General features: G+C 45.8%; 1 protein-coding gene across 1 annotated transcript in view; it reads left to right on the top strand.

Annotated features, from left to right (window-relative positions):
- Positions 1 to 23,338, top strand: part of PEPD (peptidase D) — a 223,321-nt gene that overhangs the window by 6,753 nt on the left and 193,230 nt on the right. The window contains exons 2-3 of the mRNA XM_055000754.1: positions 7,464 to 7,647; positions 19,538 to 19,665. Of these exons, the coding sequence (XP_054856729.1) occupies positions 7,464 to 7,647; positions 19,538 to 19,665 (312 nt within the window). The remainder of the gene's footprint in view (positions 1 to 7,463; positions 7,648 to 19,537; positions 19,666 to 23,338) is intronic.

The raw sequence follows: 23,338 nt of genomic DNA, 5'->3' as shown, positions 1-23,338 counted from the left end.
TACTGCTGCTGCTTCCCTCTCTTTCTCCGCACCCCCATCTCTCCAGCAGTCCCTTCTTTATGTTCTTCTTTCCCTCTTCTGTCCTGCTCTGTCAGTGATCAGGGGAGTTCCCAGTACAAGAGATAAGCCAGGTATTAACAGGGTGCAGTTTGACAGGGCAGAAGTTTAAACTTGTCTGCTGTGGTTCGTGCGAAGTGGTGCTAAACCAGTTTGCAGGAATAGCAAACCCAAGAGTCTTGAATTGAGCAAATACAATTTAAAAGCATAATCCACAGGCAGACCACATGTACTTTAGAATCCTATTATTTTAGATTTCAGAGACCTCGATCTCTTTGGGTTTTTTAAAAGTGATCTCAGATGAGACAGTGTGTGAAATCATGGCCTCATTAAACAAACCTCGGCTAGCCTTGACTGTCTGACTGACTGTGGGACATTCTATTAACAGTGGTTAGTTGGGGTTTGTCAAAACGGTATTGGAAAGCACTGTTTGTAGCTGGATTATGAATCACAAATAAATCTTAACTACGGTTTCATGTGATGCACAAATGTGGATATGCTGGTTTATTCCCTGGCACCACATACCCTAGCTACAGGGCAAAGGTGTAAAGGGTTTGTGTGATCATATGCAAGACGAATATGGGTCTCACAAACTAACTGTGTGCTAAAATCGTAAACAGAGTGTAGGCTTTAAAACATTTACATTATAAATTCAGGTTTCATTTTACACTAAATCTTTTTTCTTTTAAATAGTTGCTGTAATTTGCCGTTTTAAACAGATAAAGATCTTCTTTAAATCATTCTTTTTTATTTCTTTTCTTCATTCACAGTCTGCCCTTTTCACCGAAACTCAAGGCAAATTGCACAGTTTAAAGCAGCGCAGTCCGCACAGCATAGTACATACAATCAACGATGCCATAAAACAGGGCTCCGAGCCCCCTCTCTGGGCTTAACAAACTATAAATATATGTAATTCATATCCAGTTAGGAGGAGGGGCAGGAAGATAATCGAACCTGATTTCTGCTTTGTCAGGTGAACTCTGGGAATGTACATGAAGGTAAGGAGAGTCATCCAGAGGTCAGATCTGGCTCCAGTGCACCTTCTTTTGTCAAAGATCCTCTTGACACCAGGATACAACTCAGCCACTTTTGCCCAGGTTGAGAGTCTAGCAAAGGAACAATTGGGGGGTTTTTTGGCCAAAGGGAATGGCAAGGAAGGTTGGCTGAGCCCTTCTCTTTTAAGGTACCTGCTCACATTCTTGTGCTCGTCAAGGGGTGCACACAAACAGTAGTAACTGGCAGACATACTTAAAGGAAGGACTCTGTTGCAATTCACACTGGGAAGAAGTGGTTAAGCAACCCGTTTATTTATTTATTTGATGCCTTTTATACATTTGTTGCTGCCATCGTGTTCAAGGTGGTTTACACTGCAAAATAACACCTCTGATACGATTTGTACAAAAGAAGCCAAGAGGCTTTTTCACACTGAGTCCCAGTCCCAGACATCATGTCTCTCAGCTACAGAGCAAAGGCAGTAAGTCCAGAAAAGAGTCCAGTAGCACCTTTAAGACTAACCAACTTTACTGTAGCATAAGCTTTTGAGAACCATAGTTCTCTTCATCAGATGCATCGTCAGCTTTTGAGAACCACAGTTCTCTTCTTCAGATGCATCATCAGCTTTTGAGAACCACAGCTCTCTTCGTCAGATGCATCGTCAGCTTTTGAGAACCACAGCTCTCTTCGTCAGATGCATCGTCAGCTTTTGAGAACCACAGCTCTCTTCGTCAGATGCATCGTCAGCTTTTGAGAACCACAGCTCTCTTCGTCAGATGCATCGTCAGCTTTCGAGAACCACAGCTCTCTTTGTCAGATGCATCGTCAGCTTTTGAGAACCACAGCTCTCTTCGTCAGATGCTGATGAAGAGAGCTGTGGTTCTCAAAAGCTGACAATGCATCTGACGAAGAGAACTGTGGTTCTCGAAAGCTTATGCTACAGTAAAGTTGGTTAGTCTTAAAGATGCTACTGGACTCTACCAGGTTCTTCTGACACTCTTTCTGCTCCAGTGAGGTGGAGGAAAAGCCAGGATTGGCTCTTTGCTTGGGATAGAAAAAGGGGAGAAAGAAGTGAGTGCTTGGAAACATAGTGGTGGGTTCTGTGGCACCCACAGGTACCACTTCGAGAATCACTGGCTACCTCTGATCAGCGGTGGCTCTCTGAGGGGCTCATTTGGAGGATTTTACATCATCTACTATCTGCTCCTTTTAACTGGAGGTGCTGGGGATTGAACTTGGGACTGTCCACACGCAAAGCATGATTGGACTGTCGTGCTCTATGTGGGGCTGCCCTTGAAGGAGCTGCAGTTGGTACAGAATGTTGCAGGCGCAATGTTGAATGGTGTGGGTTGTACAGACCATATCGCCACAGTCTTGTTCCATCTACACCGGCTCATACTTTGCTTCTGGGTCCAATTCACAGTGCTGGTACTGACCTTTAACATACCTGAAGGGCTGCCTTCTCCTATATGGGCCTGTCTAACCATTCTGGTCATCTTCAGAGGCCCTGCTTTGAGAGCCAGTTTGGTGTAGTGGTTAAGAGTGCTGGGACTCTAATCTGGAGAGCCAGGTTTTCTTCCCCACTCCTCTGCTTGAAGCCAGCTGGGTGACCTTGGGGCAGTCACAGCTCTCTCAGAGCTCTCTCAGCCCACCCACCTCACAGGGTGATTGTTGTGGGGATAATAACAACATACTTTGTAAACTGCTCTGAGTGGGTGTTAAGTTGTTATTATTAACCCTGTAGTAAAGAGTCCAGTAGCACCTTTAAGACTAACCAACTTTATTGTAGCATAAGCTTTTGAGAGCCGCAGCTCTCTTTGTCAGATGCATCGAACCAACTTTATTGTAGCATTAGCTTTCGAGAGCCACAGCTCTTTTGGTCAGATGCAGGTTAGTCTTAAAGGTGCTACTGGACTCTTTACTATTTTGCGACTACAGACTAACATGGCTAACTCCTCTGGATTATTAACCCTGGTATCTGAGGCTAGATGGGTGGCAACCTGAGAAAGCACCTTCTTGGTCACGGCACCAAAACTTTGGTACTTTCTCCTCAGGGTGATGAATCTGCCCCCATCTATGGTTTCCCTCCACCAGCGAGTGAAGACGTTGCTGTTTCATTTGGTGTTCCCTCACTAACTCTCCTTGACTTCTCCCTGTTTGTCTGTTCCTGTATTTATATGATTCATTTAATTGTTTAAAAACATTTATACATATTTATCAGTATTTTTACATCGTTAATGATAGTTCGCCACCTTGAGGACCCTAAGCTGGGAGGAATGTTTTGCAAAAGTTTTAAATAAATAAATACATTAAAACAGCTTATTCTGCCTCTGAGCCATGACCCTGCCCCAAAAGAAGACAAAAAGTGAAAAGGAAAACAAGCGCATTCACTCGCTAATTTACGTAATTATTTTGCCTGTGCCTTGCTTATTGTTGCTACCCTGCTGAAGTATGGCCCGTTTTTCAAAAAATTGGCGACTTGAGCTTGCTGCATATCTAAGCAGTTTTATCATTAGCTTCACAAAATTGTATCAAAGTCCTATAGATTATTTATCCCTTTATGTGGCTTGGACTTCTGATGCAGACATCGCACTGAAGTTTGCTCTCTACAGCTATAAAAGCAAAGGTTAGCGTTCAGACTCGCGGCTTTTCCAAGATAGATGTATAATAATTAATACATGAGGGAACATTGCTCCAGTTGTGCCCAGGTTAATGTGAGTTGATATATGCATTTTCTTCATCTTAGCAACAGTTGAGCGTAGCAACGGTGCATAGGTGAAGGCACGGCCAGGACAGCTTGGCGCACGATTTGGTACGTGATGATGGCCTTTGGTAGCCGAGATCAGTCCATTCAAGGAAAAGTCCGACCGAATTAGTCAAATTGGAGACCTTGGAGCAGCTGATGGTAAAGGTGGCTGCTTTAGAAGCAGTACCACAAAAAAAATGGGAGCGCACGCGCTGACCGCAGGGGAACATTCCTTGAGCCTCAATACAACTTTGCTTCGGCTGAGTTGAGCGGTTGTCTCTGTAGACCTGCATAGTTTCACATCCCTCCTTATGGTTAGCAAGAGCAGAATAAATTATGCAAAATAGTTAGAATGGATTTATGCAAAAGAAGAGGGTATAGTTATTTCTTTGTTTAGATATTTGTACCTTGCTTTCTTCAGTGGAGACTGAAAGTGGCTTATGATGTCATTCTCCCCTCTATTTTATTATAACAACAACAACAGATTTATATACCGCCCTTCAGGGCAACTTAATGCCCACCCAGAGCAGTTTACAAAGTGTGTTATTATTATCCTTGCGACAATCACCCTGTGAGTTGAGTGGGGCTGAGAGAGCTCCGAGAGAGCTGTGACTGACCCAAGGTCACCCAGCTGGCTTCAAGTGGAGGAGTGGGGAATCAAACCCGGTTCTCCAGATTAGAGTCCTGTCGCTCTTAACCACTACACCCAACTGGCTTTTCTCATCAGCTGTAGGTTAGATGTGAGAGAGTGACTAGCCCAAGGTTACTTAGCAAGCATCAGGGCAGAGTGGGGATTGGACATGGGTTTCCCAGGTCCTAGTTCGAAACTCTAAGCATCACACCCATTCTAAAGCAAATGGTCTAGAACAGGGGTGGCCAAACTTGCTTAATGTAAGAGCCACACAGAACAGACATCAGATGTTTGAGAGCCACAAGACATTATGCATTGAAGTGACTTCAGATGAGGAGATGGTTTTGGGGGAGTGTCCTGGAAGTGACATCACAGAAAGGGGTGGGGTTTGGTGCAGTATGCTGGAAGAGACATCAGAAGGGGTGGAGCTTGGGAAGAGCCATCATGTGACCTTTGACGTGGAAGTGACATCACAAAAGTGACATCATCTCCTTGCTAGGCTTCACCCCCAAAGGTCCCAGATATTTTCTGAGTCAGACCCAGCAACCCCAACGTTTTTATTGAAAATATGAAAGACATGGAACGAAAGAAGGAAGGAAAAGAAATGGGAGGGAAAGTCATGGAAAGAAAGGAGGTAAAGGAGGGAGAGAAATAAACTAGACTAAAATAAAATGTATGGCCACGGCGATACGCGGGGACCTCTGGGAGCTGCACAATATGTCTAGAAGAGCCGCATGTGGCTCCCAAGCTACAGTTTGGCCACCCCTGGTCTAGAATTTTGAGGCCAGTAACCAGTACACCACACTGCCTCTGAATATGTGAACATTTTTACAGGTATTCGACAGAGAGGGGCGCAGGTCTTAACGGCTGTTGAGTAGGGGTGGGCACGAACTGCGAAAAAGCGAACTGTGCGGTTTGTGGTTCGTTCGTTTTCACAAACCACGAACTCCCCCAAACTGGGCAAGTTCGCGAACCAGTTCGTGGTTCGGAAGTTTGTGGAAAGGAGCTTCCATGAACTGCTGGTTCGTGAACCACGAACCGGGCTGGTTCGTGGTTCCTTTTGGTTCGTGTTCCATTTTTTGCCCATCTCTACCGTTGAGCTCTCGCTTTGCCAGCTAGGTGAGAGGTTCCAGGCTGCTGTGCGGTCCAGGGTGGATTGGAACATCAGGACTGACCAGGAGCAATTAACTTCCTCCATTGGCTTGGTTCAGACCTAATGAGGGGCATAGACTTGCCTGTTGATGCCTCTTGTGCCGCATGGGAGCTTTTGCCCTTTGGTGTAATTGCTGGCTGGGTCCGATCCAAGCCTGCAGCGCTGCCGGGGTTTAGCTTTCTCCTGGCTGCCCATGTCCCTCCCGGACTGTGGCCTTCTGGGAGGTTTCCCGGGAAGTCAAATGGCCAATCTGTCCCTGTCTTAATTTCCAGTGGCAAATATAATTAACGTTGATGAGGCCAAAGTGGCTCTTACATCCTGTCTCTGCTGCTCCTTCCCTGTTGCCATTTGTCTCTTCACTCTGGCCCCTTTTCTGAAGCTAGGCGTGGGCAAGGGAGCTGCTGCTCTTTCTGGAAAAGTCAACCTCCCTCACTTACACCCTGGCCAAGAGCCTTTGGGAAGAGGCGTGTGGCCTTGATGCTCTGCAAGGAGTTCTTGTGGGAGCTCTCACCGAAAGGGATTTGTGGAGCACTAGAGACGATATTGTGCTCTTCCTTGGCTTCATCTCCCTGCTCACTGTAAAATCTCCAGATGTTTGATAGGACTCTTGGATCTTTTAAAAATTACTTTGTCTCCATTGGTCATAGTCTGCCTTTCTCACTGAAACGCAAGATGGATTGTGGGTGTATAACGTGTCGTCAAGTTGCAGCTGATTTATAGAACCTCCTAGGATTTTCAGGGCAAGAGGCGAACAGAGGTGGCTTGTCACTGCCTGCCCCTGTGCAGTGAGCCTGGGCTTCGTTGGTGGTCTCCTATCTAAACACTAACCAGGGCCGATCCTGGTTAGCGTCTGAGAGCTGCCGAAGACGGGCTAGCCTGCCTGGGCCATCCAGGCCAGGACCAAGGCAGATTTCACCGTGTGATCCGATGCAGTCAGCAGGATGAGCCGCCTAATAAACAATGTGATAAAGCTGGGATTGCAGAAATCTGAAACAAGCAGCAGTCTGAACAAAGCATAAGCATGAAGCAGGGCATGTTAAACAAGCAGTAAATGGTATTACACAAGTGAAAATACAGTACACTGAGGACAAAATAATGCATACACAGCAACAGATAACGCATACCATACAGTAGTAAAGTCCACAGTCCTGTTCCCTTCGTTGAAACATCTGTAAAATCTCCTTTGCAATCTATCCCTATCAGCAGGGCTCATTTTGAGGGGGAGCGCGCAGGAATGCAGTTTCAGCAGCCCCCAAAGAGGCCACATGACAGGTGGCCCCACCCACCTGACTCTCAGCCATTTTGGGCCCGTTTTGGCCTGGATTGGGGCCAAAACAGCCCAGATCAGACCTCTGACGGATGGTGGATTACTCTCCCACTCAGCAGTGGCCCAATCCTGACCATTTTGGGCCCCTTTTCAGCCATTTTCAGCCCCCTTTTTGCCATTTTTGGCCCAATTTCGGCCCTGAATGGCCAAGATTGGGTCCAAAACAGCCAGGATAGGTGATGTCAGGGGTGTGTGGCGTATGTAAATCAGTTATGCTAACGACACTTCCGGTGCTGGCAAGGGGCGTGGCATATGCTGATGAGTTATGCTAATGAGCTCCAGCTCTTTTTCTACGAAATGACCGCTGCCTATCAGGTTTGTAAAAGTGCCCTCCTCAACAATTCTGTTTTACATATTTTGCGTCTTATGTATCCAGTTTTGGTGGGTCTTGATCTTTACTGGGTTTTTTTCCTGTTTGCTGTGACTGCATCATAGACAAGTTGGGTAGGTGGCTGATGCCAGGTTTCAAAGTTAGACTGCCCAGAAGTCCGTTGTTTTGAATGGGAATGCTAATTTCTCTTGTCTTCTCCCCCCTTCCACACTGCCTCTTTTCTAGACCCTTTTTTTGGTTGGGGAATGAAACTTTGAAAATACCAGCTGGGCTTTTTGCCCTGAATAGAACCCGTTTGTGTGATCGTCTTCGAGCAAACAGCAATGTGCCGCGGAAGTCCATCGTTCTTCTGCAGGGTGGAGAGCAGACCAACAGATACTGCACCGATACCGGCGTTATCTTCCGCCAGGTAAGCTTCAGAGACAACAACCAGCCTGCTTATCTTTTTCTGTGGATCTTTTGATAAGAAACAGTCAACAGCTAGTTCAGATTTCACCCTTTTTATTGCTAGCTGGCAAGTTTCCACCAGCTCTGTGATCCAGAACACATTTTGGTGAAATGAGCGTGCTCGCGCACACACACGCATATTTCATAAAAGCAACAGCCATGGCAGCATGCCAATGTTTTTTAATGCGCTATCAACTTCTTTTTAAAACCGCTGCTGCAACATAATCAAACCATAAAGTCCCCGGCAGAATCGGTGTTGACCATTGGTCTTCATCAACAGCTTATATGACGGCAATTCAAGTCATATCATATATTTTATAGCATACGTGGGAATCCTCAGCTGATCTTGTTTTGTAAGTGTCCAGCAGGAGTCCTCGGTTGTTCAGAGAGCTTTTTGGGGGCTGCTCAGTAATGGTACAGATCTGCAGGAGAAAAATGTTAGTTTCATTCAAGATGCTCAGTTGTAATACAGAACAACTGTCTTTTCCTGTTGTCATGAATCCAATAAAAATAAACTCTGGGCCACGAAATGAGCACAGCTCCAATGACCAGTACTGTTAATGCTAAACATTAACAGTAGGATATGTCAAAATACTTCACCTATTTTATCTCAATCCTTATAACTAAGTAGAAAAGAGCAAGAGTCCAGTAGCACCTATAAAGAGGGGTCATTTTGTAGAAAAAGAGCTGGAGGAACTCATTAGCATACCTCATTAGCATATGCCACGCCCCTTGCCATCACCAGAAGTGTGCCATTAGCATAACTGATTTGCATGTGCCACACCCCCTGACCTCACCTATCCTGGCTGTTTTGGACCCAATCCTGGCCATTCAGAGCCGAAATTGGGCCCAGAATGGAAAAAGGGGGCTGAAAATGGCTGAAAAGGGGCCCAAAATGGTCAGGATCAGGCCGCTGCTGAGTGGGAAAGTGATCCACCACCCGTCAGAGGCCCAATCCAGGCCGTTTCGGCCCCAATCCAGGCCGAAACGGGCACAAAATGGCTGAGTCAGGTGGGCGGGGCCACCGGTCATGTGACCTCTTTGGGGAACTACGTCCCCCTCAAAATGAGCCCTGCCTATAAGACTAACAACATTTGTGGTAAGGTATGAGCTTTTGTAAGTCACAGCTCTGAAGCTTCAGAGTCACTCTGAAGAAGTGAGCTGTGAGTCACAAAAGCTCATACCCTACCACTTAATTTGTTAGTCTTATAAGTGCTACTGGACTCTTGCTCTTTTCTACTGCTACAGACAGATTAACATGGCTACCCATCTCAATCTATCATATGACTAGGCAAGTATTACCAAGCTCAGTGTGGTATGTTAAGTAGGTTTGTGAGTGTAGTTAAAGTGTTTAGGAAAAATCTCCAGCAAGAGTAATTGCTGTAAAGAAAGACTGTAAGTTTAAAATTAGACTGCTGCGGCAGGCCACAGCTTTTATAGATAATGCCAAACATTCTTTATTGTTGTGCATAAAGAATACAAAGGAATAGTTTTACCGAGGCCTCTGAAGAGGCTTACTGAAACCTGTTCCCACACTGATAATGATAGCAACTTTTACTATAGTAACAAGTCTGCCTGCTAAAGCCGCTGGCTCTAAGAAAAGCAGTTTTGCAGGCCTTGGTACTCTGCTACATAACAGTCTCACTTAGGCCTGTGGCTGATTTTACTCCCAGAATCCTCTTCAAAAGCTACATACCGCATTGTTAAAGCCAGGTGGAAACCCCAGAATTCCTGATTTGTGTCTGTTGTGTTTCCCCCTGCCCCGTTTTTTTTAATTGTTCAGTCTCTCTCCCTTCTCTTCATCCCTCTCCAGCTTCTCATGGCAAAAAGAATGAATGAATTAAAGGAAAACACTATTTTTTAAAGTACAAAAGAGTCCAGTATCTGAAGTGAGCTGTAGCTCACGGAAGCTCAGACCGTACCACAAATTTTGTTAATCTTATAGGTGCTACTGGACTCTTGCTCTTTTCTACTGCTACAGACTAACAACAACAACAACATTCGATTTATATACCGCCCTTCAGGATGACTTAATGCCCGCTCAGAGTGGTTTACAAAGTATGTTACTATTATCCCCACAACAAAATACCCTGTGAGCTGGGTGGGGATGAGAGAGCTCTGAAAGAGCTGTGACTGACCCAAGGTCACCCAGCTGGCTTGAAGTGGAGGAGTGGGGAATCAAACCTGTCTCTCCAGATCAGAGTCCCATGCTCTTAACCACTCCACCAAACTGGCTACCTATCTTGAACTATTTTTTAAAAATATTCCAGAGTTTAAAAAAAAAACAGTGTGAAGTCTGTCAAAGGATTCCCACTTACTGTTTTCCCTTTGTCCTAAGCTTTTAAAAAAGAGGCTTTAATTCATACTTTTAAACATGGTGACATATATCAATCATTTTGGGAATAAGTGATCTTGTAATCTGTGGCTATGTGTAATTGGGGGAGCTGAGGTAATTTGGGTAGAACATTCTGTTCACATCTGGCTGATAAATAAAATTGGGTAAAATATCTGTGATTTCCAGCCGTGCAAAGTGCCATAACAAGTAGGTTGTAGCTGCTGTTTTGCTTTCTTGTATTGTGCTTCATTCTTGTACTTTTGGAGATGTGATAGCTTTGATTGTTTTTGTAGTTAACAGGTAAGATATTTATTGTATTTTATTTGACAAACATTGCTACCTACCTTAAATAGGTTTTATGGAAAGGCGGGGTGGGGGGGAAGTCTTTAAAAGATTACAGTGCGTATCTGAAATTTGGTGAGTCTGAAAACGACTGGAGTTCTTGCTTTGGGTGCCTTTTCCAGCTGAGGTTACATGGGTGGCCTTATAGGTAACAGAGCTGAAATTTTCTCCGGCGTTCACTGATGTTGATTCCATTTCCCAGCACATGTTGCCGCTGAGCAGATTCTGGATATTTCCCTTTAAAGTCTTTATGGTCACAAATAACATTTTCTTGAAAAATTCTTTGCTCAAATGTGTTTGGTTTTTCATAGACAGTAACAGCTTTTCTCTAACCTTGTAGTACTATTGCAACAACCCATTTAAAAAATAGATTTGCATCATTCCCCCCTGCAAATTAGCTGACTGAAAGAGTCTTGTTGATTGGGAGAAAAGCAGGATATAAATCCTTTAAATAAATAAAAGTGGAATAAAAAGAATGGGGGGGGGGGGAAACTGTACTTATTGCTACCCCTCCAATAAGTTAACACTAATCAGTTTGATTTCCATTAACTCATTACCTTAAGCATCAGCTAAATTTCCAGAATTAAGTCAGTGCTCTTCCTTCTATCAACCTTCCAAAGGACCTGTGAGACCCGTTTGGTGCTAGAGAGTCTATTGGATCAGCAGCTGTATTAGCATTGTATTTTCAGATCATAGAATCAGAGGGTTGGAAGGAACCCCCAGGATCATCGTCCAACCCCCTTGTCATGCCTCAGGTGGGGTGAGCCACCTTACGCTTCCACCGCTCTGGGATTTAGGGTCCCTTGGGAAGGCCCAGAGTACCCTCCCAACACTTCTGGCTTCCGTAGCTTGGCCAATAAACAGGAATGAGGACCCAGCAGAGTAACCACAAACAAAAGGGTTTATTTACAAGGAGGTCAGTTAATAACAAACAAACAAACAAGCAAACAAGAAGCAAGGTGCCTTAGCAACAATAGATGGGTGAAAGCAAAATAAATAGAAGGCCCTAGCGCGACTGAACTCCCTGTCCCTCTGTCTGCCAGGCCTGTCTTCTCACCCTACCTGGATGAGGGCCTCTCTCCCTAGCAGAAACCTCCTCTGGCCTGCCCCCTGGGAGGAAGAACCCAGGCTGTTTTCCTCCCAGACTTATATAGCACTAGCCCCCTGTATTCTGATTGGCCGAAAAGGGTGCCAAAACGGTCCAGGGGCTCCTAGGAATTGTAGACAGGCCTACTCCCACTGCTAACAGGCTTCTGAGGCATTGCTAGGCCTTCCTGGCACAGCCAGATCACGAAACTCCTGCACAATGCAGAAAATTCACAACTACCTCCCACCCCTACACCCCCAGTGACCCCTGCTCCATGCCCAGAAGATGGCATGGAGTTGGATGCTTTCAATTCTTTTGCTGCTGTTCCTTCCCAGAAGGCCAAGGGTGCACCATCTGACACCACTGCCATTTTAAATCTGCACACATGCTCAGCATTTCACCTTGGAGGCTTACAGAACAAGACCTTTAAGACTGTGACCTAAGACAGCTTTTTCTCTCTCCTCTTTTTAAAAAAATCCAGCCTAAGGAAGAGTTCAGGAGGATTTGAAAGATTGTCCACTGCTCTAGCGCATTTTGCTTGGCCCTAATATAAAATATATTGCGTGGGGTTTTCTGTTTTTTGACGTTCGCTTTGGACTACTTGAAACCTCTCCCAATACATGCGGTGGTCTGTTAACTTTCTGGCGTTCTTCACACTCCACTTCCTGTTCCAGGCAATTCACGCTTCTGCATTTGTTCTTCGGTAGGCTCAAGGCTTTTTTTCTGGGAAAAGAGGTGGTGGAACTCAGTGGGTTGCCCGTGGAGAAAATGGTCACATGGCTGGTGGCCCCGCCCCCTGATCTCCAGACGGAGGGGAGTTGAGATTGCCCTCCGCGCCGCCGAGTGGCGCGGAGGGCAATCTCAACTCCCCTCTGTCTGGCGATCAGGGGGCGGGGCCACCAGCCATGTGACCATTTTCAAGAGGTGCCGGAACTCTGTTCCACCACGTTCCTGCTGAAAAAAAGCCCTGGGTAGGCACACACCTTCTGCATTTCAGCCCCTTCTCTCATCCTCTCAGGCTAAGCTGGCAGAAAAGAGCTTGCTGAGGGCCGTACTGTGGTGTCTCCAGAAAATTCGAGAGAATGTCGTGACAGCACAGGGCTGTCAATAGGCTGCAAGCGCAATAGTGTAACTCTTATAGTGTTTTATTCAGCTTGTATTGTATATTTTATCTGTATCGTCGCTTATATTTTTGCTACTGTTTTATCGTTTGCAGTGGCCTTTGGCCCAATGCATTAAACCTTGAACTTGAATTACTAGGGGTGTGTACGGTTTCCTGCTTCGGGTTTCCTGCTTTGGGTTTACCCAAATTGGGAACAAAATTCAGAATAACCCGAATCCCGAAGTGGCAAGCCTCTTCAGGATTCGGGTATTTAAACTGCTTCTCTATGCTCCATAAAGATTTGGAGCTTACTGAAGTGAAAAAGCCAAGGGAAGCTTTGTCCTGGCCCAGCCCCCCCCCAGCCCCCACCACGACCAGCTGAGCAGTGGAGGAGGCCGCCACGGAGACCAGCTGGGCAACAGGAGGGCCCGCCACTGCCGCTGTGATGACCAGCTGGGTGCGGAGGCGGTGCTTTAAACTTTAAAACCCCACCCTTGCTCCAGCTGATTGGTGGAACCCACCAGTCAGCTGGAGCAAGAGCATGGGGTTTAAGTGCCCCAAAGCTTTCCAAGGTGATCTGAATCGCTTCAAAAAGCTTTGATTCGGGATTCTCGAATTGGACCCCCTCCCCCGATGCTGAGTCTAATTAGGAAATCCCAAATCTTTACAGATTGGATCTGATTTGGATATTTATCTCAAATTGGAAGCCTGAATTGCACACCCCTAGCAACTACACTAATCAGTGTCAAAATTCAGTCCTACAAAAGCTCTGTGTTCTTCAATGTTCATTCATTCCCGGAGTAATACTCTATCCTTATTTTTTCCCTTGAGGGAAAACCCAAACTAGATACAGCCAACCCTCAGAGAGGCTTCAGTGACACCCATTCTCCTGGGGATTTCACTTGGCTGCTTCCTGGCCTCTTCCTCCCCCAGAAGACAAGCCCAGGGAGCTTGGAAAAATCCTTTGCTCAACATGTTCTAGCTTCTCACAGAAAATAACAGGCTTTTTTCAAAGCCTGTAGCATTGATCCCTTTGAATTCCTGGCAACTGCTTTTAAAAACTGTAATAAGAGGTCCAGTGATTAGAGAATTCTCGACAGTATTTCGGTTTGCCCTTAGCAACATGGCAGGAGCAGGTTGAAGTGCTGTAGATGAAACTTTTTTTTTTTTGCTTCTGAGAAGCCGTGATGAGGTTTGTATTTCAGTGTTTCTCTGAGCCTTATTCTCAGTGGATGTGTCCAAGGTGGTTTCTGCTTCTGCAGGAGTAGACAAACACCTGGATAGGGCTGCAAATTAGGCAAAAGTCATTCATCTTAATTGCATGCGTGATATAAACATTTTCGTTTGGGTGTGCAATGGTGGCGGAAGAGAAAACCAGCGACACACAATTCTGCCAACTGCTGACTTACTGTATAGGACTTGCGGCAGGATTTTTCTTCAGTGTCTCCTGTCTGGACAGTAACAGTCGAAAAGTCAAGACTGCTATTCTTGAATATTCATATCATCTTCTAACTTGCACTGAAAGATAACTCCCATTTACATGCTAATTCTAATACAGGGGTGCATAACACACAGCCCAGGCAGCCATTTTGTGCGGCCATAACACCCTCAGCGACCTCACTCGCAGATGAAACTGTCTTATCCTGAATCAGGCCTTTGGTCCACCAAGGTCGGTGTTGTCTACACAGACCAGCAGCGGCTCTGCAGGGTCTCAGGCAGAGGTCTTTCGCATCACCTACTGCCTGGCCCTTTTAGTCTGGAGATGCAAGGGATTGACCCTGGGACCCTCCGCATGCCAAGCAGATGCTCTGCTACTGAGCCACAGCCCCTCACTCCTGCAAGTACCAGCACTTTGACCTGAAATCGGTGCCTCTTGGATAAGCCCAGGGAGTGCAGTTGCCGTAGCCCCTTGGCATCTCTTGGCTAAGTCTGATCTCTTCCAAGGGGAAGGGGCAGATTCTCTGCCAAATCCATGGTCAGCTTTGCCAATACATTACCTGGATGTAGGGTTACCAGTCCCCCGCTTGAGGCGGGAGATCCCCCACTCTCACCCTTTGCTCCCCCCACAGCTTACTTGGCCAGCGGAGGGAAAAGGCGCCTCCTAGAACATGCCCCCAGGCAGCACAGCACACTTTACAGTGGGCCAAATCGGGCCTGTTTGGGTCCTAAATTGGCCCATTGTGAAGCACAGGAGCTCTTCAGGGCCCTCCCAGCAGTGCTTTCACACTCTGCAGCAGGCTGATTTTGGCCCCAAACGGGCCTGATTCGGCCCACTGCAGAGTGGAAATGATGTCATCAAACAGCCCTGGGAATGTGCACAAGAGATCCACAGTAAAGTTGAGTGCTGGGTCTCCCACCTCCCTCTAGGAAGGTAAGGTGACCTGGCAACTCTACCTGGTCGTCACCTGACCTGGATGCATTCATGCCCCCCACCCACAACTTGAGGGGGGCAGGTTATGGGTGCTTGCTGAGGCCTGTAGGTGGGCTGTTGGTTGCAAAGGCGACCCCAAAGCCTCAAGCTCAGTGAGGGGCTGCCCTTTTCCTTAGGAGAAGTCAGCATCTCTCAGGTCAGACAAAGTGAAACCCAGAGAGAGAGAGAGAGAGAGGTCCATGGCTCAGTGGTTGAGCCTCTGCTTTGTATGCAGAAGGGCACAGGTTCAATCTCCAGCATCTCCTTTTAAAAAAAAATCAGTTAATAGGAGTCACGGAAGACCTTTACCTGAGACCCTGGACAGCCACTGGCAGTCTGCGTAAACAACACTGACTTTGATGGACCAATAGGCTGATTCAGTATAAGGCAACCTCACGTGGTTCTTTGTGTTCAAGGTACCCCATGGGCCCAGGCAAGATGCTGTTTTGGGGTTATCCCGGTCGATCTTTCTGAATGTGTGTGGTGCTAGGGAGGAGGGTGTAGAATTGGGAGCTCGCTTCTAGGGCAAGGGGCTGCAAGCTTTTCTAATTAAAGAGGCAAACAGCATCAAAAGTCAAAGAAAGACGCCCGGGAGCAGGCCCGACCCCATTGCCAGAGCCGCCCCCAGACTTCCCCAGGAGTCACAGGACGTCCACTTGGGAGCTCAAGGTGCCAGAAGAGGAAAGCTCGCCAGGATAGTGGTGACATGGAAAAAGGCTGGAAGAGCAGCAATGCAGTGTGGGCCCTTTAAGGCCCCGCACAGCCACAGAAATGAGGAAGAGGAGCTGCATCAGCAGTCACACAATTTGGGCTTTTTAAGGCCCCTCTCCAATCACTGCCAACGTTTGCTGGTGGTTTCGCCTAGTCAGGGCAATGGGAGGGGGTGGAGGAAGAGGCTGCAGGTGCAGCCCAGGAGTCCCTTGAGTTCTCATGAGGCTGCTAGCTCTTGAGAGACTTCAGGGGGGATTGACTGAGCGTGTGCAGCCTGCTAGGGGCTTAGAAACAGGCCAGTGAGAAGGTATCTATCTGGGTTCTTTCTCTCCAGGCTGTGTAGGAGAGACCTAGTGGAGGAACCAGGTGCTGCAAACCCCTCCCCAGTTCTGAGGCTCTGCAAGCCAAAGCAGGACAAAAAAAGTGGGATAGATAAAGGAGCTTCTAAGAGCAGAGTCTGGATACTGCTGAACCTCACACAAGAGATCAACAAGGAGCCAGTTTGGCATAGTAGTTCAGAGCAGCAGGACTCTAATCTGGAGAGCCAGGTTTGATTCCCCACTCTTCCTCTTGAAGCCCGCTGGGGAACCTTGGGTCAGTCACAGCTCTGCCAGAGCTCTCTCAGCCCCACCCACCTCACAGGGTGATTGTCGTGAGGATAATAACACACTTTAGTATAGTTTAGCATAGTAAAGAGCAGCAGGACTCTAATCTGGAGAGCCAGGTTTGATTCCCCACTCTTCCTCTCGAAGCCCGCTGGTGGACCTTGGGTCAGTCACAGCTCTTGTCAGAGCTTTGTCAGTCCCACCCACCTCACAGGGTGATTGTCATGAGGAGAATAATAACACACTTTGTAAACCACTCTGAGTGGGTATTAAGTTGTCCTGAAGGGTGGTATATAAATCGAATGTTGTTACGTTATTAAGGAGCCGATACAAGAAAGCCTAACTGGTTACCGACTGAATCACATCGGTTGCAGACCCCGTCTGAGGTGCAGAAATGAGTTCCCGTGCTGACAGCTTGATCTTCACCAAACGGTTCTGCCAGAATGATGGTGAGGTGTTTGCCGTCTGAAAAGGAGGCACATTCTTACGGTCTAGACATGGTTTCTTATTCAGATGTATGTCTCCCAGGCGACCACAAAACCATACACCTCGTCTTTCCAAGTCATGCCAGCTTTTGCACCAGAGTTAATAAAATGTGTCGCGGCACCTGTTTACCTTGAGGCAACTTTGCAACAGTTCCAGATGTCTTAATTTTCAGAAAAAATCCATATTGCTGTCAGGTGGTTGGCTTCTACTGAGATCCCGTGTAATGTAGTGATTTGAGCGTCAGACTAGGATCCGAGACACCCAGGTTCAATTCTCTGCTTTTGGTGGATGGCTTTGAGCCAGCCACGCTAACCTTACAGAGTTGTCATGAGAATAAAATGAAGAGGAGACCATGCATGCAGTCCTTAGCTCCTTGGAACGAGAGGAAGGATTAAAAGAAATATTAGTTAAACAACGGGGTTCTGAGCAATTTGCCCTTCAGTTGGGCAAAATCAGCAGCTTGCCTGCACACGGTGCTTTCTTTGTGGCAGCCCCCGCTTTATGGAATGGCCTGTCTGAGGAGGTCAGGAAAGCTCCCACTCTCCTGGCTTTCTGCAAACTATGCAGAACTGAATTATTTGGGAGGACTTTCAACCCAGATTACAGGGCTATGTCATAAGAAGTAGCTCCGAGAAATGCCTTGGTGGGGACGAGGACTGAACGCTTTGCTACTGGGTACTGTCTGCTGATGTAGATATGCGCCTACTGGGGAGTTTCCACACTGCTAAACACACCATGGAAATGAGATATGCTTTATCTCAGATGGATTTCATCTCGGTGCTCGGCTTTATGCTTGTCTAAAAAATTTTCTGCTACCATTCCTTGTTGTATATGTTTCCCTGACTTTTCTTCATCTTCACTTTTACATGTATTGTCGAAGGCTTTCACGGCCGGAGAACGATGGTTGTTGTGGGTTTTCCGGGCTGTATTGCCGTGGTCTTGGCATTGTAGTTCCTGACGTTTCGCCAGCAGCTGTGGCTGGCATCTTCAGAGGTGTAGCACCAAAAGACAGAGATCTCTCAGTGCCACAGTGTGGAAAAGATGTTGGCAGGTCATTTATATCTACTCAGGAGATATAAACTCCAGACTGCACAGGGAAGCCATTGAAATTCACAAGCATAAGCAGAACTTCAACAGGAAAGAAGAAACCTTAAGAATGAACAGAGCATGGTTTCCAGTTCTGAAAAACACCAGGCTAACAAAACACTCTACACCCGACAATAGCCCTGCAGAGAAGATTAGCACATCAAGCACCAATCCATATGCAAAAGAACCTCCTCAGGATACAGTGAAGCCTCCCGCCATTAGCATTCCACACCCTGGGAAACTCTTACAGGATGACTCGGCTCAACCCCACCCCTCCTGAGTAGATATAAATGACCTGCCAACATCTTTTCCACACTGTGACACTGAGAGATCTCTGTCTTTTGGTGCTACACCTCTGAAGATGCCAGCCACAGCTGCTGGCGAAACGTTAGGAACTACAATGCCAAGACCACGGCAATACAGCCCGGAAAACCCACAACAACCTTCACTTTTACATTTTGATCAGTGAATGTCCTTACAATTCTATTGCACTATCACTTTCACTGTTGTAATCTGCCTTGGATCTCAGTGACAAAGGCGGGCTATAAATAAATAAATACAAATCTGTACATGCCATTTTCGAGGGTGCAAGAATCCTCATTTTGCTTGGCTTGTGTGAAAGTGCTGAAATGCGATTGGGCAGATTTGAGGTAGCACCACTTCTGCTATTATGGAGTGCTAAGGGTTATCGACACGGAATGGTCCTGGATTCTCTTGTTGGTTTAAGGAGAACTGTTGCATAAGGGGCCTGCTCCATATCAGTGGGACACTACTGCCGATCTGTCTTCTGCAAACAGATAATGTTTCCTTGAAAGAGGTGATATATTTCCAAATAATCGTCTTTGGGATCTGAGAGTTGAGCTTTAAAAATATTGGTGGTATGCAATCTGAAGAGAAACCAGCGGTGGAGTTCTGGAAGATGGTCCACAGGCTGATTCAACAGATACTTAAGATTTCTCTACCCTTGAAACCAGAACTCTTTTTATTAAACCACATATTGGTTCCAGTCAATAAAAACCAAAAACACCTGATTTTGAACATAATCACAACAGCTAGGATTCTATATGTGAAACTTTGGAAAATGACAGCTGTCCCAACACAAGAAAACCTGATTGAAAGAATACTTGAGACAGCTGAAACGGACAAACTTTCAAGTTTATTGAAAGATATTGATAGCATAATACATAATGACATTTGGGAGCCATTTTACAACTGGATACAAAAGAAGATTGAAGAAACTTAGCTTTTAGTTAAGACGAAGACCTTTATGGACAATACTAAAAATAAATGGAAACACTTGCAAATAAATAGCTGATCTGCAGAATATAATGATGGAACAAGAATTATACTAGATTGAACGGTGCAATGTATTAGACTTATATAATAATCTTTTTCCCCTGCCCCTTCTATTCTGTATCCCTTGTCTACTATTAAAAAAAAAAGTAATAAAGAAATATTTTGGTGGTATGAAACATTCTGATATTTGGAAAGCTTGTTTATGTACTCATGATACCACTAGAAAACTACAGAAAGTTTTGTGTCCTTTTTGAAAGCCTAGTGGACTCTCTGGTATTATTAGTGGTTCCTTTCCCAACAGCTTCATCTTCTGTGTTTTTGTTTTTTTTTAACGGTATTTGGGAAGAGCCAAGAATTGGAGAGATGAAATGCTGTTTACTTTCTTCATCTAGGAATCATACTTCCATTGGACCTTCGGAGTGACCGAGGCAGACTGCTACGGAGCGATTGATGTGGATAGTGGAGACCCCATTCTCTTCATCCCGAGGCTTCCAGAAAGCTATGCTGTTTGGATGGGGAAGTAAGTCTGAATTCATCTCTGATCATGTTTCTGTGTAAATAATATGTTCAGATTTTAAAATCATTCTTAGTTTGGTGCTTCCTCTCTGTAAGTTAGTGAACTGTGACAGAAACAGCTTTTGTGACTTAAGAAATAAAATGTTCAAGTTGAGAGCTGGGAGAGAGAATGATCATATGAGAGCCAGTGTGGTTTAGTGGATAGAGCACTGGAGTAAGATTTTGAAGGGGGGACCAGGGTTCGAATCTCTCTGTCTGGTCTAAAGCCTAGTGAGCTTGTAAGCAGTTGTGTGTTCTCGGCCTAACCTATTTCACATGGTGGTTGTGAGGGGAATAAATGTGAAGGGAGGGGGAGAACAATATACAGAACCCTAAACTCTTAGGCCCTGACCTGGATGGTCTAGGTAACCTGATCTCATTCGATCTTCGAAGCTAAGCAGGGTCAGCCCTGGTCAGTACTTGGGTGGGAGACCACCAAGGAAGACAAGCGTTGTTATGCAGAAAAAGGCATTGGCAAAACCAGGCAGGTTGGGATAAACATGTGTACACAAATGTTTAATTTTTGCTACTGCATGGGCGGAAGGTGGCACATGGCCTTCCAGGGAGCAAAGAAGTTGGGGATTGGTTTCTACCAGCTTTTCCACTGGTGAAATTGAGAGAAAAGACTTTTTTAATTATCCTCCCCCCTTTCTCTCTCTCACACGCACTACAGCCTTGTCCCGCATGGATTTCTGTGCAGGATTCTTGTCATCATAGCTATTGTGTGTGTGTGTCAAAAATGGGCCCCTTCTCTCTGTAGAACTACTAGAAACGTTGATAGGCTCCATCCCCAGGGCTAGAAATCCACTTTCCAGTTTGTCCTTCCTCAGTTAATCTAATAATCTGTCTCCTTTATATATTAATGTATTGGAAAATGTATTGATAGTGTTGGTCATAATGGAAAATTGATGCTGTGTACTTATTGCTCTTTGCCATGAAAACCCCACCAGGGGGCGCCATAAGTCAGCTATGACTTGTGGGTATTCTCCACCACCACTTACTGCTCTGAAAGGTAGTCAAGGTCCCCAAAGTAGGGAGCATAACACAATGAAATGGGAATGAAGTAAATTAGATGTTTTTTAAAAGTAATGATGTATAAAAATGTTTTTGAAGAGTATTGGGTTAATAGAAAAAAAGGTATTGGATAAACAACGTAGAATTTGAGTGGTTGCTAAAAGGGAATTCTCTCTGCTCTTCCTGGTCATAGCTCATGTTGTCAACTGATATACTTTCTTATCGATTTCAACCTCTGACTTTGGCATCATGTGACAGGGAACGTGATTCTGCCAATGAGGACTGGAATGTGGATCAGCAGTGAACCCAACTATGGTGTTGACTTGCAGATACTTTTTACTGAGCCTGATAAAGCAACCCAACATTTTTCATTGGTTAGCAAGATGTGCTTGAGACGGCTTGCCAATGAGAGTAGGTGCGGAACGGATGCATTCTGGCTTGAACCTGAGATTTAGCACGTTTAGGTTCCAGCTGTCTGCTGTCAAAGGATTTCTCTTGCTCATCTCTGGCTAGAAATGCTTCCATGGGAGGATATGCCAGGCTGTGGTCTGACCTAATAATGATCAAACAGGCCATGCTGTGAGGACGTAGGAAGAATTAAAGGGTTTGGTCACAAAAACAATGGTGTTGGAGGCTGGGAATCTGGAGCAACGGTGTAGGGGTGTACTTTTTTTCTCCCTCTCCACTTTTGTTTTGGAACATTTATTTTTCTAATGGCCTTACTTTGATTTCTTAATTTGCATCCACTTCAATGGGGAGAAGGATTTTGTCCCATAACCCTTCTCCTCTTCCAATTATGTGAAACTTTCCAAAATGGGATTTCTTGTCCATGAGATTCTCTCAGGCAAATTTCAGGGGAACTTGCCTAGCTGAATGCAGCAGGCAGAGACAGATATTTGATTCTGCTGGGGCACGGTACGGCTCTTACCGGCAAAGCTGGCACGGCACCCAAGAAAGGCAAGCGATGTGGCAGAGTGGGCTCCGAGGTGTGTGTAATTCAGATGCCAAGTTTAAAAAGGCAATAGAGGAATTGACCGTTTGGGTCTGTTCTGTTAGTAGAGGTGCTTTGCTCCTCCTTTTCCAATAAGTATAATCTGCTCCATTTTGAAATTCAGTTTTCTGCTGTGCTGGCTTTCTGTCCTTAGTCAGAAGGGTGGAGAATCTGCAGTTTTTGTACATTGCACAAGTTGGTGGTTTCCATTGACTGGCTATAAATCTGTGTAAATAAGTGGAATATTTAAAGTTGTGTGAGTTTGCAGTATTGGAAGTACAAAGACAGAAGTGAGTGAGTTTTTACTGTTAGATATATATACATATATACAGGGGTTTTTCTGGGAAAAGAGGTGGTGGAACTCAGTGGGTTGCCCTTGGAGAAAATGGTCACATGGCTGGTGGCCCCGCCCCCTGATCTCCAGACAGAGGGGAGTTGAGATGGCCCTCCAGAGGGCCATCTCAACTCCCCTCTGTCTGGAGATCAGGGGGCGGGGCCACCAGCCATGTGACTATTTTCAAGAGGTTCCGGAACTCAGTTCCACCGTGTTCCAGGTGAAAAAAAGCCCTACATATATATGATTTTATGTATTTACCCATTTTAAGTATTTAAAGACTGTTCTTTTTATCTGTATTTTACTTGGCTGGTGTTATGACCGTAATAAAACCTTTGAGTATTGGAAGTGACCTCCAGGGCTTTGGTTCTCTCCCAGAAGTTTAGTGTACAAACAGAAAAACAGTGTGGTGAGATGGTTAGAGTGTCAGACTAGGATCTGGGAGACCCAGGTGTGAATCCCCACTCTGCTATTGAAGCTTTCTAGGTGACCTTGGGCCAGTCACATATTCTGAGCGTAACCAACCTCACAGGGTTGTTGTGAGGCTAAAATGGAAGAGAGGGAATAATGTAAGCCACTTTGGATCCCCGTTGGGGAGAAAAGCAGGGCATAAATGAATTAAGCAAATGAGCCCCAAGGTGTTTCTTCTTCTTCTTGCCTGTGGGCATCAGCAGACTCATTACAGATTTTTTTTTGTTTCTGTTCTGTAATAAAATTCTCTCTGGCCCCTTGAGAACTTGGACCCTCTCTTGTTCTCTTCGAATTGTAATTATGTTTATACGGTGCCTCCTGTTTTGGCCTCTGCACTGTTTTTAAAACCCGGACTCCTTTATAATTTGATATTTTGTCTTCCTTTCAGATTGGGTGGCTTCTAATCGAAGCGATTACTCTTCTTTAAATGCTAATTTTGGAACAAGGAACGGTTGCAGCCGTTTCCACATGGTGAACTGCGTCGGGCCATATGGCGGGGGAGCGTGCTTCTGACTGTGTGTGAAGATTCTTGTTGGAAAGCAATGCTGGATCTGCTCTCGCTTTGCAGTTTTTTGGGGGGGCGGGAATTGCTTTTATTTACCTGGAATGTTCTGTAAACAGCTTGGATAGCTTGCCGTGTCCTGAGCTCGCACAGCCCAGCTGCTGCCGGATTCATGCTTGCATATAACCTCTTGTCTTATCCGAGCTGCAGCAGTTTCTGCTCTGTGGGGTGTGGAAACAGCAGGTTTGCAAGAAGGTTCGGACCCATGCTTTCCTGTGTCTCTCGCCCTGCTAATGACAGCTCCGTGACGTGTTCTCTGCCTTGGT

Source organism: Eublepharis macularius, chromosome 16, assembly GCF_028583425.1.
Source record: "Eublepharis macularius isolate TG4126 chromosome 16, MPM_Emac_v1.0, whole genome shotgun sequence".
Lineage (NCBI taxonomy): Eukaryota > Metazoa > Chordata > Lepidosauria > Squamata > Eublepharidae > Eublepharis > Eublepharis macularius.
This window is presented reverse-complemented; position numbering and strand designations above follow the sequence as displayed.